Source organism: Prosopis cineraria, unplaced genomic scaffold (genome assembly GCF_029017545.1).
Source record: "Prosopis cineraria cultivar Desert tree isolate PC_DT_omini unplaced genomic scaffold, ASM2901754v1 PC10, whole genome shotgun sequence".
NCBI classification, from domain to species: domain Eukaryota; kingdom Viridiplantae; phylum Streptophyta; class Magnoliopsida; order Fabales; family Fabaceae; genus Prosopis; species Prosopis cineraria.
The window spans coordinates 3,469,821-3,488,138 of NW_026555341.1; the positions used below are offsets into that span (position 1 = coordinate 3,469,821).

The window sequence follows — 18,318 nt, forward strand, 5'->3', positions numbered from 1 at the left end:
GAGAGAGTGATATAGATAGGTAAGATTTTTTTTACATATTACTGATAAAAATCAATTTTAAAAAGCTCTATGAGGCAGCTTCATTAAAAAATTAATTTGTAGCTATATAATCAATTAAGGATGAATAAATCGTCTGTGTTCGGCTTTGGTATGCATAATCCTTACAGGAATCTTACAGATCTTCGCGGCGTTAATCGTTTGATCGGATCTATATTGGCAAGTCGACGTATGGTGCCGTATACTATATCACAATGTGCTTTGAGTGCCTGTTTAGATACCTTGTGAAATTAATTTTAGGTTCAAAATTATAATTTTAAAAAATTTTAAACACTTTAATTTTTTCAAACTTCATTTAATTTTCAAAACTCCATCTGAATAAATTAAATTTATTTTATTTTAAAAAATTAATTCTGAATATTATTAGAATTACCCACTCAAAATAATAATTACCCATTTAAAATTAATTTTAAAAAAATTATTCAAACATCATCAATTTTATCATAATTTTTTTCTGAAAACTTATCCAAACATCATTACACTCTAAAAATCAATTTTTTTCATAATCAATTTTTTCTAATTGAAATCCAAACATGCCCTTGGTTTGCCTGAATAATCGATTATGCAGGGGCAAATCATGGTTTACCAAATAATTATCCAAACACCTTAGATTAATCCTCTGTGCTACTGTGATTTACAAAGCGCGAACCTATCGACGACCCACAAATCTGGCGGGAGCAAAGCTTTGAAGATCAACAATGGAAGAATGGCCGTCAATTAGAAGTTCAGCCATGGCAGCTCCGGTGGCCGGTCCATTTAGAATGCCCCAGCAACTATGCCCCGTGGCAACATAACAACCCTTCATACCTGGCATTTCTCCGATGACGGGCACGCCATCATCAGTGCAAGGCAAGAAGCAAGCTTGCTCTGCCTTCACCTCTGCCTCTCCTCCCAAATGGCTTGACACTGTCCAAGCCACTCTCTTCAGCATTCCAATCGCTTCCGAGTTGCCCCTCACCTCCTCTGCATCATCCGGCACCTCTTCCTCCGACGACATCCCACACAGATACACCTCCCCTGTCAACTCATGCCATTTTGCTATCAACCATCTTTCCTCTCTGATTTTCCAACCCTACTGCTATAACTGTTACGACTTGTGATCAAAGATAAGCGTACGTAAAGTTCGGCAATGGCATACCTGTGGGGCGAGGGTAAACTTCAGGGTCGATGGGCTTTCCTCCATGAGAGGGATGGTATCTGAGGAACAGAGCGTGGGGGGTTAAAGCACTAGCTTCTTTAGGCTTTAAAACAATGCTATGTGCCTTAAGCCCATACACTCTAAACAGCGATGACAACATTTCCAAATTAGCAGACCAAGGACCGAGAGCCAGCACAACAGCGTCCCCCTCAATAACCCGTCCACCTTCAAGCACCACCCCTCCAGTTATACCTCCATCTAACTTCACGCGCTCCAATTTCCCGATCACCACGTCTACCCCATGATTTTCCACGGCCTTGCTGATTAGTGTGCGAGTAAAGAGCTGCGGATGAACTTGAGCCGTAGTTTCTGGGGTCCCAATTGTTCTGGACCAACCACCCGGTCCATCGACCCATGGTGGTAGGATGGAGCCGCGGGAGGATCTGGAGCCGTAGGTAGGATTATCTGATTCGGTGAAAGAAACGCTGAGAGCTGTGAGAGGTCTGTAGCCGTAGGATTGGGGACCATTCAGCTCTTGAGAGAGGGAACAATGGAGATGAAAACTGGCCCGAGCGAGAGAAGCCAGGGGTCCTCCGTCGCACCAATCGAGGGCGAGAAATCCACCGGCTTTTCCAGAAGCAGCGCAGGCGACGTCGGACTTCTCGACGAGAGTGACGGCGGCGCCCTTCTTGGCCAGAAAGTAAGCCGTGCACACCCCTATAACTCCGCCGCCGCACACGACGACTCGATTCGGAGGCTGGTGCTGCTCCATGGTTGGTGAAGACGACCGAATCGACGTTGCTGGAGAGATGGGGGATCGGTTAAGTGGGTTGAGTCGCGAAAACGGAGCGATCAGTGACCTGGGAGCTCCTACCGCCAGATTCATAGTGCCGATTAGGCTGTGTGTTCGTTCTTGGTTTCGCGGAGCTGACACGTGGGCCGCCTAGCATCTACTCGAAGTCCCCAACAAATGGGCTCCGTTTTTGGATGCTGTGCCACTTATGGGCCTTCTTTGCATTGGATTTTCTCATCCGAATTTTTTAATGAGATGATATTTCAGGATGCTGTGGATATGGAAGTATCATCACTTGTTATAATTCAAAAAATGCATGTTTAAATTTCAGTAATAAGTCGAATACATAATTAAATTAAAAAAATCTTAGTTAAATAAATGAGAGAATGAACAGATCTTATCTAATAATCACATCCGACTCATTTAAATGATGATGTTTTAATTAAGTGATAACCTGTTAATATTAATCAATTCAGTCCATAACTTATTTTTGGGTACAATACAATGATACATAGAGTTATTTAAAAACTGTGAGGGGCGTGATTCATTTCAAACTTGGTTTTTTTTTTTTTTGTCCCACCAACTTCGTTTTCTAGTTTGATTTTTCTCCCAGCGTCGTTGACTCATGGGCCCACAAACAAGGGAAACAAGAAGCAGCAGCAGCAGTAATTAATTACACGGTTGGCAAATTTTAAATCTAAATTATTTAAAAATCAGGGTTGCGATTCAGCTCATCCCCAGCTTCACTTCCGCCAAGTTGCTTCATTTCTTTAATGATTGCTCCTCTCTTACCTTTTTAATTTTTTTAAATCCTTGGAAGTTGGGAAACAAGAACAAGGAGGAGAAAAGTAAGCAAAGTTAATTGCCACTCAATTCATACATATAGTTTGTGTGTTGGTGTGCCTGATGGCAACTGCAATATTATTATAATAATTGGGTTTAAGCCATTGGGAAGCTCTTTGGATTCTACACAGAACGGCTTATATATACCTGCTCATTTTTTTGTGTGTGTTATTTTTAACATGTTATATTAAAATTAAAAACAATTAAATTTAATGAATTTTAAATTTTATTTTCATTAAATATATATATTTTGTCTGTTTAAAAATATAAAACATTTTTTGAGAAGTTAGATGTTTAAAAATATAAAATATTTTTAGCATTTTAAAGTGTAATCATTGCCTTTTTTTTAAATTATCCCTATTAGTGAATGGTTTTATATTTATTATAGGATGTTTAATAGGAGTAAATATGAAAAGATAGAGTTAGTTTAAGAGTAAGTAACTACTTTATTAAAAAGTAAGATTCGATTAAAAATGTTTTATATTTTTTTAATAAAAAAGTATATTTTAATAAAATTATTTCTCTCACCAACATTTAATAAAATAAAAAAATAAAAAAATTCATCTCTCTATTCCATAAAAAGTACCGGAGTGGGTTTATACGCAAGCGCGCGCGCGCCTTGCGATTCCACCAAGTTTGACGTTGAAAGCCTCTTTCTTTCTTTACAAAAATCAGGAGGAAACGCCCCACTTTCATTCAACTTGCATTTTCATTCAGCTTCCACACTGTTTGTTTGTTTTTTTGGAGTGCGACTCCTCATTTTGAAACCACCAGGATTTCTCGCAGCCCATGGTTTTCTTTTCGTCCATCTTTCCTTATGCCAAAAATATCTTGCCCTTTTATTTATTTATTTAGTCAGGTTCCGTATATTATAAGCGAAACTTTTATCCTCTCCCTTCCACGCAGAAGGAAAACAAAAGCTGTTCACAGGAAAAGTCTCCTCGGCCTGTTTGACAAATCATGGCGAATCCTTAATTTTTCAAAGGACGCTCCCACAGATAGTTATGTTACAGTGAGGGGTCAACTTGTTTGAATCTTACTTTGCTGAGTTCATTCACAGGGCAACCATCATCAAACTTTGAATTGCATGGGATGTCCCTGGTTTCCCTTGCAACCACCCTTTTTTTTCCCTCAAGGTCAATTTCTTAAATGGAGGCACTGTTTATGTTTGGAAGTTAATTCGTCAAATCCCCCTTTAGCCTCTATGCCAACATCATACATTTGCATTTTTGCCTAATTCTTGACGAGCTTATGATAAATGTGCCAAGTACCACCCTTTGAAATCATGCACATATTATTACAGGATTGAAAGTTAACGTGGTGTGTCTTGAATATTTAAAATTTACTAACGCGGAATTTCCACTGTGATGGTTTTTCGGCAGCAATGAGATTAAGAGAGAAAAACAAGGGATTAGGTAAGGAACATTGATGATGATGAGTGATGACCAAGTCTTGTACTTATAAAACAGCAAAAGAGAGAGGCCTTTATTTATTTGAAAGTGGGAAATGGAGATGACTTCGTCAACCTCAGTGGCAGTAACAATGAAGAGCGGGGTAATGATAGCCACATAAACAACCAGATCAACAAGGCGCTTCACAGTTACCAGTCATTGTCAAGGGTAGAAGAAAAACAACAGAACCACCAGAAATATATTATTATTAATAAATATAGAATATCTGGATGGATTATCAAATGAAAACGAAAGAGATTGAATAATTGGTGGGCGAGGGACATGGTCCCAGGAGGCACAAAGGGTTAAAAACAGAGGCAGCCTAACTAATTATATCAATAAATAGGCATCAGAATAAGACCCTTCATTCCAGAGTCCGAACAGAACAAAGCACCAGGACTCAAAAACGCTCCTAACTTTTTATCCTTTTCTATTATCCCAAAAAAAAAAAAAAAATTTATCTTTTTCCTATTCACACACTTTCTTGTCCCACATGAACAAGCCCTACCTTCCAAATAGTGTACCGTTGAATTTCTTCATATCATTGCTCGTTTTCCTCCCTTTAGACGGCTCTCCTCCTTTTGCTTCTCTCGCCATGTCTCTATTCTATCCCCACCTGCAACGAAAATGGAAGCCTTTTCTTTTCTTTTCTGTTCCTCTTTTTTTTTTTTTGGTTTTTGGTGGGTGTGTGTCTGTATATATCCTGGCCCAAAATGCACACCACTTAATTGCCATATTCTTGCACGTTTGGTTCTTTCTATTACAAGACAGAAACTAAAAGAAAAAAAGGAATCATGTTATAACTGTTGGATGTTGCAATCCCATATCATGAAATTTGCCTTTACTCGTGGCTTCCCCAAATTCTGAATAATTCCGCATTAGAACCGTCAAAGTTGAGTTTTGGATAGGTTTCTTTCCAACAACAGCAGGAAGCATAATGTCCAGAAATGAACCTTATCCGCAACACTATCACTGCTTTTAGTAACTAATTAATGTGGGTGCACATTGTGTTCAGAGCTTGAGATTAAACATAAACAAATGAATGAATAATGGGCTTGCGAACTTGCTAAGCTTCCAGGATTGGAAGGATCGGACAAGGACCTTTCACCTAACTGGAACACACGAGAAGGGGAACACTGGGTTCCACACCTTGACCAGAATCCCATGTTATTGGAAGAGCCCGTATATAAAATTCAAGACAACGGTACTGGTCCTGGTTTTATTATAGAGCCCCCCCCCCCTAAGCCCTTCTTTTTCTTTCTAGCTAATCCATCAATTCTGCAGAGCTTTTTGTTTCTTTCTGCTTTCCTAACTGCCTTCTTGCGAGATGGCATTCTATATGACTTTAATGTTAAATCAAAATTAAGAGAATTTGAAACTATATTGCCGGATTGACATGGAAACATGTCTTACTAGAAAATTATCAAAATAATTTTTTATTTTTAACAAGAAAGAATGGCACCTAACACTCTCAAATAAAAAAAAAAGTCACCTAAAGCCCAATTTATTCTAAATTGATTCTGCAAGCTCAAATATCGTGTATCCAAATATGTTTTTTAGTAAAAAGACTATTTTGCCCCTCATTTGGAATGTACAAGTTTTCCCATGAGTATATACTACAAAACGTTTGTATATAACATAGCAAGGTCCACACGTTAACAACACAATATTCTTTTATTATGCATAATCTATGTGATTAGTTAAACAATAATGTACAAGTTCTTCAAATGTATGAATAACATAATATTTATATATAACATAACAAGGTTCATACATTAATAACATAATAACCGTTCATTATATATTTCAGTGTGAGATTGGACTTAATTTTAGAAAAAGACCTCTATAGGAAATTAATTTTGAATCAAAATCATTGGAATTTGAAAATACATCATAGTACGAGATTGAATTGAAAATATATTTAATAAAAAATTATCAAACTATCCTTTATTTTTAACAAATTAGGGTTTTAAGAATTACATTTCATAATTTAGATAGTCAGTAAAATTGAATACGTATAAGATACCGTTAACAAATTTTTCAAGTGGGCTTACAAGCTCGAATTACTAAAAATAAATTATGTTAAGATGTTAACGTATCGATTTCACGTGGTAACAAGTCAATAATATTAAATATATACAATTATTGTTAACAAGTTCTATCAGTAAATTAATAATAAGTACAAATGAGTTACATGACAAGTTGAGTTAGAGTTTAAATCAAGTCCATTTTATGTTTTAAAAAATGAAGGACATTTTGATCATTCAGTAATAAAACATAATTTAAATTCAGTCCCTTGATCATGCTGTGTATTTTTAAATTTTATTAATCAGTCCTGATTTAAAATTAAATCACGGGAAGGGTCCTCTGATGAAATTCCTCCTTCCATTGAAACCCAACAATTTGGACTATTATTCCTAGCGGTTTTGGTATTTATTTTTCTCCTACAATTAGCTCCACAACCACCACCGTGTCTGACGTATTCGAAAACAATATCTTCGTCTTAATATCCACCGCTTTAGTTCCATCCTCCCATAATGGTCCCTATTCGTTCACCAACGATTACATGTCCGTGCGTTTTCACTTTTCTTCACCAGCTCCCATTTTTAAGAGATTGATTAAAAAGCACAAGTCTTAACATTGAGTGGTAGATTTGTTCATGGGTTTGTTTCGCAGCACAGGCATTGCTGGTTCAGTTATATTCATGTGCTTCGGTTTCAACTTTTAGAGACCAATATCCGCTTGGTTTTAAATGGAAATGAACGAGAGAAGAAAATATGAATATGGAATATGAGGGGCTAATAACTCAATAGGGATGTTAAACAGTGAACGCCGTTTATTTCTAGGGCAGGTGACATTTGCTTTGCGATCGAAGTGGACACTAACAGTCATATTCATAGGCTCCACCAACATTTGCAGGCATCGCAGAGTTCTAGATTGGGTCGGGAATGAAGGTCTTTTTTTTTTTTTTGGAGCAAAAGGTCGTGAATGAAGGTTAATAGGAAAACTTGTCTTTCAATGCCACGCACAGTGCCATACAAGGATCAATCGTTATTACGTGACCTGAACCATCATAGCATCCACACTAGTTTTGTGATGAAATGCTGTCAATTTTCAGAAAAGATTCCCATCACAAGAAAAGTCATAGGGAGAGTGTATGTATTTTAGTTTGAGATCTCTACACAGACAATTACCCACAGATCAAATAATAGTAATTAGTAAATGATAACGAGGAGAAGAAAAGAGCGTACGTCAGGAAAGGGAATGTATAGAGACAAGAAAAACAAAAGAAAGGACCAATAAAAGTGACATGTAAAGATTGATACAGGAGCGGAGAACGAGGGGGTTGGGTCGACAATATCAGAGGCTCTTTTTCCTGTCTGGTATTAATACGATGGAGTCCCACCTCCTCAAATTTCGTGCTTTTCATATGGAAGATGGCATGGCAGTTTCAAATTCGAACACGGCTTCGTCTATTATTACGATCTTTATTCACTTTTCACAATTTGATCTCCACCTAAACTAACTAGACGCTCCTCACTCCCAATTGTCTGATATTTTAATCAAGCTAACTAATTAAAGCACCGTCACATCTCACCTGCCCATTAAAAAAATACTTCGGTCAAGTTCAGAGGCAATTATCTCTTGATTCAAAAAAGTTGCGTGCTCGTGTAGATTCCGTTTCTCTTGAGTTTTGAAACAGTTTTTTCTTTAAAGAAAATGTTTTAATGCATTGAAACACTGAGCATACTGAAAAGTAAAGATAATTGATGCAATCGTACCCATCCATTGCCTTTCTGGTAAAGAGCCCATTTCGCGCGGTAATTACCTTGTAAATCAACCTCAAGCCCTGGCTTTTGACTGACAGATCAAATATCAGAATTAGTGCGCAATCTCTTCACGGATCAGTTTGAAAAAGAAATGCAGTGAAAAGCAGGCCTTCATGATAAGCACGAAACGAAGCAAAACGTTATTATGTAGATAACGTGAGTATATTTAGCGCCATAGCAAAACGACGCCGCAGAGAAGTTGGGGGTACGTAGGCAGGGCTAGGTAACGCATTTGCGGTTGCTCCAATCTTGATGCATGAATAACGATCACGTGGAACTGTAAAACTGTAAAAAGACGGAAGAATCGAGAGAAAGTAGCCAAAAGTTAACTACATTCACATGTAATTTTATTTAATTACTTTGTGGATCTTGGCGTTTTTTTCCTGATTAAAAAAGTGGACATATTGGAATTGGAATAATAAATACTCCCTCGGGCATAAAATATAAGCATTTCCTTTCACCTAATTTTGGTTCAAAATATAAAAAACCATAATACATATAAAAAATTTTTATTTTACCCCTTATATTTATTTATTTATATATTTGTGTAAATGTATTCCTCATTGATCATAGAATATATTGATAATTAAAACTAGAAAAAAAGTAATATATATTTTTATAAAAATAATGACTTTATTAGTATGTAATTTAAAAAAAACTGTTTATATTTTGGATTCAATGGAGCATATTTTGTTTGTCCGGGAAAAAAATGAAAAGTAAAAGGGGTAAAAAAAAAAAAGAGGTAATTTGTGGGGCTGGGCTGGGGCTGGGGAATGCGATATAGCTGGCAAAGACGGTTCAAACGGATTTTTCGCCATATATATTTTTTAAAAAAAAAAGTAAGGGAAAAGGGAAAGAGAGGCCGCAAACAAAATGATGTGACAAGAAAATGAAAGGGGGATGAAGCCATGAAGGAGAAGCAGGCGTGGAGCATAAAGTGGGGATGGGAGAATACGACACGATGGATAGTGGGGCCCAGCTCAACAACCCAAACCAAAAAACAAAAAAAAAAAAAAAGGGAGGAGGACACGGGGACAGCCTGCTGTCTGAGGTTGAACAATCAATTTCCGGTACCTACGTGGCAGAGGTTGAGCCGTGGTAACAACTGTTGGGGCTTCGCGACCCTCCTCTGCCTGGAACCGTCGTTTTCCACGTGCCCTAAAACTTCAACTACACCTTTGCGGCCCCTATTTTCCCAATCATTTCCTTATTGCTCACCTTTTCCTTTACACTCGTTTATTCCCCTACTTTCACCATTGTTCTTCTATAATTTGTGTCCCCCGCATTGTCATGCCTCACTACTTGCGATGGAAACAACATAGGGTATCATAACCCATAATTATACAAGATGCATGAATCTTGCTAATGACTGGGCGTCATGATAGTTGTCTTTAAATATATCTTTGAAAAATGTTGAAGAGCGTTCAAAACGTGCTGGTAATTCAGTTTTGGATATCATAAACTGTGAATGCTTGCATGGTGGCGAAGGAAAAAAAAAAAAAAAAGTAACATTGAAATTTGAATATATAGAAGCACGCGCTCATAAGAGGCTGACGTTAAATTAAACAGTGCACGACAGACGACAGTGGACTGTCTACCAAGTTATTAATAAACAATATCAACCCGTTTTTGTTTTCAAACCATGATCGGTATAAATTGCAATTATATAAAAATTTACAGAAAACTCTTATTGTGTTTATAAATCACAGACAGTGCAGCAGCTCCATTCAAACGGTCATACAAAGCGTGCGGTCCAATTAGACAGCACAGTAATTTAAATGAGCAAGTCATCGGGGGGGAAGATTTTATCCAGGATTCAATTTAGTTAAAAAAGCTGTGAAGATATTGATAAGAATTAAAGATAAGAGGGCGTTTGGGGTACGCAGAAACAAAAGGAACGCGGGGTTGATGGAAAATAAATAGGGCGAGTTTAAAAAGGGGGAAAAACTACGTAGTGCATGGGATGCTGCATGTGACTAGTGAGGAGGGCAAGCTAGCAAAGCTAGGTCAGTAGCGTCATTTGATGCAAAGGTTTGTGCTTTGGTATTCACTACTCATCCATTAATTCGCCCCCAGTGAGGGGAATACCTGATTTGCAGCTGTCCCCGCTCACTCCTTGGTTACGACCCTCCGTATCCTTGTCCTTCTTGCTTCTTTCTTTTATTATTATTCAACATTAATATTCGCACTCTTCCTCCTCCTATTATTCCCCCATGCCTTCTCATTTCACTGCTTCACTTATCTTTTTTTTTTAAAAAAAATATTACTTGTGTTTTATTCTTCAACATAATTGGTGTTTTTCATTCATAAAATTGCCTTTTTTTTTCATTTATATTCTATCAAGCATGCCCAGTCAAGTTTTGATGAATTATATATCTATCGGTGTTTGCATCATAACCGAACAAAGCTTCGCCATCCAATCCAATACAGTGGTTTGTATTCCACACTTATAACAACTACTCTCTTCTGTTATGAAATCCTCACAAAGCCCCTGTGAATTGCACTCAACTAATATTCTCGCTTTTGCTTGTGAATCATTTACTCACTCTTCCTACACCTCACAACTCTACCTATGCGACACCTATTAAAAGCATAACCAGTAATTTGGCACAGGTCAAGCTTAATTCGGATTGAGCCCAAATAAATTTGATAGTCAAGTCAATCCAAATACTCGAATTATCATTTGCCCCTGGTTTTAACAAACTTTAAATTTTATTTTAAAATTAATTATTTTTGTTATCATAAAAATTATAAAATATGCTTTTTAGAATACTTAAAAAGTACATGTGACTCAACCTTTTTAAATAATTTTAAATTTTTTCGGTCTTAATATTAAAAAATAAGTATTAAAATATATTTTGAATATTATTATAAGTTAATTTATAGATTAAAAATAATAAAAATATTAATATTTTTATTTTAAAAATAAAATACCTATCAAAATGTACTCAAATATACAGTCTCTCACTCTAAAAAGTAAGTTAAATTGAAAGAATTAATTAATATTTAATATATATTTGTAAACTTCTATTTGAATATTCGGGCCATCCCAAATGGGCTCAAACATAAAAGTATATTTGTTTGTCAAAAAATATAAAATATTTTTAATTAAATCTCACATGTAATAAAGTAATTATTTATTTTTAAATTAACTCTATCTTTTTATATTTATCCTTATTTAATAGAGTGTTTTATTTTAAAATAAACATGAATATACTTTTAAAAAAAAGATAATGATTATATCTTAAAACGTTAAAAATATCTTACATTTTTAATGGATGGAGTGCAACTTTTTCAAACCCAATCCTAGTTTTTTTTTTCAAGTTTATTCGGGTTAACTTATCAAAATAAACCTGAATTACAGACTTAGGTTAAGAATTGGTTTCATAGATAAAAAACATGATTTACGTGGTTAGCAAATTAAAAACAATCAATTTTATAACTTGGTTAATCTTTCGTATTGATCTGAGGCTCCATTTTCAACCGAAAAAACCATCAATTCGAACTTTGTCGTCATTTTTTTTTTACCATCAATTTCACTGTCGATATTAGAATTTTGTTCATATAACCAGTCTTTTAACTCGTGACGCCCGCCTACTCCTAATTAATGAGCTTCTATGACTAAATTAAACTTACCAAAATGATATGCAATTTCTCTATTATTTAACTTTACGCGTGTATTCTCTCCAATTTCATTTATAAGTTATCATATTGTCCATGTATAAAAGAACAAATAATAATAATCTGTAAATTTTAAATAGAGTTAAATAAATTATGAATTTTTTCATTATTTTAATAGATATGTTGAAAGTAATTTAATTTATAAATGTAATTCAAAAGAATATGTATAAAAATATATATGTTCTGTTTGATATAGTGAAAATGATTTTGATGAAAATAAAAATAAAGATAGATATTAAAATAGAGTTGAAAAATATGTTTGGCGTGTTCATGAAATTAAAAAGTTATTTTTATTTAATATTAATGTTAAAAAATGAAAAGACTAAAATGTTCTCGGCCCAAAAATTTTGCCCCAACCCAGGTCGAAGCAAAAATTAGCTAGTTGCCACCGTCGAAGAAGAAGTGAGCTTCAACTAGATACCATTATCACCATTTGAGATCCAAGGATGAAGGTGGTCTGAGATCTGCAGTCGGAAACGTGGGTCGACCCATTAATGGTTTTCACTTCACTTCCCAATTCAGGAAGACAGAAATCGATTGCGTCTTCAAGTACTTTAGTGATTTTGCTTGTGCTTGGCCCTTTCTATGGTAGGTTCGATTGGATTAATATCTCGTGCTGCACATGCACTGTTCTCTCTGTTTCTATGCTCTTAACCATCCTTCTCCGTGTCTCTCGTTGTTTGCAGGATCGTTCTGGAGATCACAGGCCCTAGTTGTTGGAGGTTGCCAGTGCTGAGACGTTCACCAACAATGGGAAGGTTGATAGGAGCTGGATGAGAGAGGAAGGGATGAAAAATGAAAGATGAAATTGGAAGACTAAGGTTTTGTGATGGAAGTGAATTCCGCCAATTTTGGTAGGACTGAGTTCTATATGGAATTGATTTTCAACAAAAAACAAATCACTTTTTAAATTCCATGTCCATTTATTTTAAGGCCAAAATTTCAGAGTACCAAAAGGGATCATACTTACACTGGAACAGTCACCGAAATTTTGGACAGCACTCTAAATTATAAATTTTAAAGTAAAATACATCATGAAATAGGTCAAATTACATAAATTATCATGAATTTATTAAGAACAGATAATTAAGTGCAAAACTTGGTATGATCAGCAGGGAATACTTAGATATAGAAAATAAAAGTATAAGTATATGATTCTTTTGGGAGAATATAACTTTGTATTTATGCATTTTGCTCGAGTTTTATTATATGTCCCTACATTTTTTTTATATTGATATTCTAGATCTCTACACTTATTTTTTTTTTTGGTGTTCTAGGTAGGACTTAAGACATATGAATATGAACCAAAACATTAAAACAAATTGCAGAGACCCACACCAAAATTTAAACAAAGTTAGAACTCAAAGTTATTGTTTCTTACAGACAACAAAAATTATTAGGTGTGTTAGAGATACTAAGTCTCAAAAAATAATAAAGAATTCTCACCTCCCTTATCACAATTTACTTAAATACAAAGATACAATAAAATTAAAATAATGAGTGTTTGATTAATAAAATATGCAAGATATAAAATTGTAGAGGATACAAAGCAAAAAATAATGTTGAAAACTGTCTCTAATATAAACTGAAATGCTAGAAATGGACATTGAGAATTGATTGTTGTTGAGGTACCTTTCTTTGTTGCTATTCTCAGACTTATAATTCGCTAATGGAGGTCACAATCTTATAAATTTAGAGCAATCTTGTAAAATTTAGAGCTTGTTGAGATTATGATTTTGTGAGAGATAATATTCTAATAATGGTTTTAAGTTTAAAAAATTAAAGAGCCATGCTTATTTAGCCAAACTAATTTACATGATGTGGACCGTGGATCCATCATTATTAATCTCTTTTATGTTTAATATTTTATTGACTTGACCTAATTTGTCTTTTATTCGTTGTCCCCTTTTGAATGTATGCTGTTCAATTTTAGCCTAAATAGTTTTGTTTTTTCCTGCTTTTTTAAAAACATATCGATGCTATAAGAGGGAAAAACATCTAACGGAAATAAATTAAAAACGAAGGCGTAGATGCTAATGTTACTAACTTACTATGACTGAGAAGGGGGGGGGGGGGGGAGACGAGGGTCAGAAAAGAAGTGCGCAGGTCGTTGGTGCGACGTGCGTGTGACAGAAATGGTCGCGGATCTGTTGATCATTTATTTCCTCTATTCTCCACCCGACAACCTTCACTCTCGCTCTTTCCCCATACCCCTCCTCTTATTATTATTATTATTATTTTAAATCCTCCGACACGTCACCTGTATTAGTCAATATAATAACCGTTTTTTGCCGCTTTTGATCATGCAATGTATGAATAATATATACACATAAGTCAGGCGATTAATAAATAAGGCAGGGGGGGAACTATTTTTAATAAATTTGTTACGATACGGATGCAAAGATTTAACTGGTTTCGATAAAAAATAAAAATAAGGGGGTGTAATGAGGACTAAGATGATATATGCGCAACTATAACTGGCATGGCATCATAAGGAATGAGAAAAGACGGGAGGAAGCTACCGAGCACAGGTCTCGAGGAGGGATGGCTTCCGGGATCCGTACGGATATGGAGTGACCGGCAGGTGTCGGTGGGGGAGTGGGAACGGGGCCGATTAAGTGGTGGTGGTGGCAGGTATACAGGCTGGACTGACTGGAAAGCAGCAATGATTCGCCCTCCGATTCGGCGACCGATCTTGTCGTCTTCTGCCACCTCAGCCATGGTGGGCCCCGCTTTCTAATTGCCGCAAGCAAAAGGACGACACTTAAAAAATCCCACGCGAAATGCCCTACAGCCTGGATTCCTCAGTCAAACTCAGCCTCCGCCCCACGACTTGAACAACAAACCCAACTCCTTCTCTCACCTCCTTTCTCATCGTTATCCCTTTCTCCTTCGGAATTTTTTTATTTCCTTCTTTTGTTGTCTCTTAAATAACTAAATATATTAACGTGTAATTTCCGGTTCTCTACTCTCTCCTCTCATTAACTTCCAGAACCGTTGTAGCCTCAACAGATTCGACGACCCGCTTGCTCTGTCTCCGGATGCGTGAGGTACACTTGCCACTTGACCATCGCAGCAGGCCGGTGGATGAGGCAATGATAAAAGCAGGAGCGGGGGAGTGAAACGGACGCCCTGCGCGTGGGCAGAGGAAGAAAGGACAAGAGAGGATGAGGATGACTTGGGTGAATGGAAGCAGCTGAGAGGTGACGCGTGTTCCAATGACAGCTGTATCCCAAATCCCAAACTAACCGCCTTCCCTGGAAGAAGCGGTTCCAATTGCCCGCAACGCCCCTTCCCAACTCCAAAACTGAACCTGCTCATCCGGTTTCCTCTTCCGCCCTCTCTCTCACATATAAGCAGCCCTCCACCTTCACCAATTTTTCATTGTAACCCAACAACTTCACGCCACTGAAACAACCCCCCCCCCCGGGGTGATCTTCTTCCTCGCTGTTTCTTAGCCATCTCATCTCTCCATCTGCATTACTTTTCGCCTCCATTCTCTTATGATCGCCGGCTTTTGAAACCGACATGAATACGGTCGCTTCCAGGAAGGATATGGACCGGATTAAGGGTCCCTGGAGCCCCGAAGAGGACGACGCCTTGCAGAAGCTTGTCGACAAGCATGGCCCCAGGAATTGGTCCTTGATCAGCAGGTCCATTCCCGGTCGATCCGGCAAGTCTTGCAGGCTTCGCTGGTGCAATCAGCTCTCTCCCCAGGTCGAGCACCGTGCATTCACGCCAGAAGAGGATGATACCATCATCAGGGCTCATGCCCGCTTTGGCAATAAATGGGCCACCATCGCTCGCCTCCTCTCCGGCCGAACTGATAACGCAATCAAGAACCACTGGAACTCTACCTTGAAGCGCAAGTGCGCCTCCATGATGATCGATGATGCCGGCGCTGTGGGTGGATTCGATGGCAGTTTTAGCCCTCAGCCGCTCAAGAGGTCTGTCAGTGCCGGTGCCGCTGTACCGGTATCCACTGGGTTGTGCATGAACCCGCCCACACCGGGTAGCCCGTCCGGGTCGGATGTGAGCGAGTCCAGTGTTCCCGTTGCGTCTTCTTCTCAAGTCTATCGACCTGTCCCCAGAACCGGCGGAGTTCTGCCTCCCGTAGAAACGACGTCATCTTCCAATGACCCGCCTACGTCATTATCGCTGTCGCTTCCGGGCGTGGACTCTTCCGAAGTCTCCAATCGGCCTGCAGACACAACACATGCTGCACTACCGGCCAACAGTACGCGCTTATTATCCGCAACGGCACTGACGGCTGCTTCGACTCTCACGCCCACCCCACCTCCGGCTCCGGCATCCGTTCCGATGTCGGTGCCGCAGCAGGTTCATTCGGGTAGGGATGATCGAGGATGCGAGAGGGGTCCGTCGGCGGCGAATCAGAATGGGTTCTTAGCTTTCAATTTCAGCGCAGAGTTGCTAGCTGTGATGCAAGACATGATAAGGAAGGAGGTAAGGAGTTATATGGCGGGGTTGGAGCAGCAGAATGGGGTGTGTTTTCAGACAGCTGATGGATTTCGAAACGCTTCGGTGAAGCGTATTGGAATTAGCAGGATCGATTTATGAACAAAAGAGGAATCGAACAGAGCAGGGTTGTGAAAAATGCGGATTGGGGACTGAGAATGAAGCTTCGGCCTTTTGTTTAGGATGGTTTTAGGCAATAATTTTGGGGTAGTGTAAAATGTAAATAGAAATAGAGAGACAACGCGTGGTTTAGCAAGAGGGCTGGGTAAGCCGGTAAGGGGTTAGGAACAGAAGTTAGAAAGGAACTTCATTTCCAGGAGCTGAGGAATGAATGAATATTCTATGGGTAACAAGTCTGAAATTTCACCGACGTTTACCGTCTGTGACTCCTGTTCTCCATGTCTGGTGGGGGCCCCAAAAAGAAAACAAGAAGAAGAAGAAGAAGAAGAAAGAGAAGACACGAGGGAACTGAGGAGAGATGTAGGATGAATCAAATCCGTAAATCTGAATATAAGTTAAATCTATTTTCCTTATCTGCACTTCTAAATTTTAATTCATGGCACCGAAGGGTGAACCTGTTTTCCTGGCTTCAATATACTGAGACATTTGCAAAATAAAATGCTTCGAACTAGACACTGAAAACAAGACAATATATAATGTAACTTCAGTCTCTTGCCTAATATTTTTTTTGGTTGCTTCCGAATCTGGTGATGTTTTCCTTAAATTCTGAATTTGATTTTAATTCCAAGCCTTGAAGAAGTTTCAGGGTGAGGATTCTGGGACCCTGGTTTTACATATAAATTGACTGAATCCGCTTTCTTCAAATTGTCGTGGACAATGAATAAAAAATAGGGCTGCACGGGCCTGTAAACGGATTAACGGATTCACTGCTCGAGTCTTTGCGTTAACTGCATCTGATGTGAGAATTTTGACTCGTTCAATTTTTTCGGCGGAGTCTCTATTCTATTCCGTTGGGTTGGAATTTTAAAATTAAATTATCATAAAATACGAAAATGAAGAGTCTTAACTACGATAAATGTCTTTTTATTTTAATTGGAAATACAAAAAAAATTAATTTAGACGATGGAGAAAAGTTTCAACAGCAAAAACTAAAAACAGAAGTTACAATAAGAACGAATGAAATTATTCGGAGTTACACTTTTTGCCTTCAACTATTCGTTCAAATCACTGTTCCTATTAATCAAATTTTATGTTACAAGTAAAATTTTATTTTAAATATTCACATTTTGTCATCAAACACCACTCACAATTTCCCGGTTTAAAAATATTAGATTAAATTAAATGACTCTTTTTTGGGGACACAAAAAAGACTCCAAATTCTCAAACATCACAAAACTAGGCTTGAAGTTAGGGAACCTTTTGGGGCAAGGCCAGGGGAGGGTGGAAGGAAGTTTGGGGGTTGAAGAGCTCTAATGGAATTGTTGGGAGTAACAAAAATTTGATGAATGGTGAAGCAATGGAGCAGCCACATGATGGAAGCCTCAAGTGTGATAAGAAATGTAATTAAGTAGATGCCTACAAACACAGCGAACCTTCAACTAACTACACAAGGAACGGAGTTGAGCTGGTTATCCGTTACCATGGCCGGTGCTGGTGCAACACAGCTGCCTTGTTGCATCATTCTCAACCACGCCTTTTTAATGGCCATTACATAATATGCACAAAACCTTCTCTTCTTTGTCTTAATGTCACCCTCTTTGCGAGTAACATATACGTAACATATGCACCTTTCTAAAGAGCAGCCATGGAAATAGCAGCCCCCAATCGCCGCGTCAAGTTGACAGCCAACAGACTAAAGGATAAAATCATAAAATTTCACGGCATGTTACTTACTTTCATCTTCGAAAGATGTCTGACTCTGATCCGAAGGAAGTTACGTAACTCTTGATTTAGTTTTTTGTTTACTTTTCTTTCTTTGTTTTTTTTTAATCATTTTCGGTAACGCAAAGCGTAACCTTTATTTTAGACTTCCAGAAAAGAGAAAAATGAATTTAACGAAATGCATTTTTAAATTAAAAATTCAATCGT

General features: G+C 37.7%; 2 protein-coding genes across 2 annotated transcripts; one reads left to right on the forward strand and one right to left on the reverse strand.

The window, feature by feature from the left end:
- Positions 1-596: 596 nt before the first annotated feature.
- LOC129321694 (putative oxidoreductase TDA3) lies at positions 597-2,177 on the reverse strand. Its single transcript, XM_054967571.1, has 2 exons — positions 1,196-2,177; positions 597-1,074 (listed from the first exon to the last, which is right to left on the reverse strand). The coding sequence occupies exons 1-2, from the start codon at positions 2,079-2,081 to the stop codon at positions 707-709; spliced, it is 1,254 nt and encodes a 417-aa protein (XP_054823546.1). The 5' UTR covers positions 2,082-2,177; the 3' UTR covers positions 597-706.
- A 12,989-nt stretch (positions 2,178-15,166) lies between these two features.
- On the forward strand, positions 15,167-16,862 carry LOC129284441 (transcription factor MYB44). The gene has a single exon (XM_054919928.1). It carries the CDS (start codon positions 15,322-15,324, stop codon positions 16,369-16,371), a length of 1,050 nt encoding a protein of 349 aa, XP_054775903.1. The 5' UTR covers positions 15,167-15,321; the 3' UTR covers positions 16,372-16,862.
- Positions 16,863-18,318: the final 1,456 nt, after the last annotated feature.

Bases quoted from the DNA above. Each gene is read 5' to 3' on its own strand.
- LOC129321694 (XM_054967571.1), bottom strand. From the start codon at position 2,081: ATGAATCTGGCGGTAGGAGCTCCCAGGTCACTGATCGCTCCGTTTTCG. The intron at 1,075-1,195 runs GTATGCCATTGC...ATGAGTTGACAG, and splicing joins AGTTTACCCTCGCCCCACAG to GGGAGGTGTATCTGTGTGGG.
- LOC129284441 (XM_054919928.1), top strand. From the start codon at position 15,322: ATGAATACGGTCGCTTCCAGGAAGGATATGGACCGGATTAAGGGTCCC.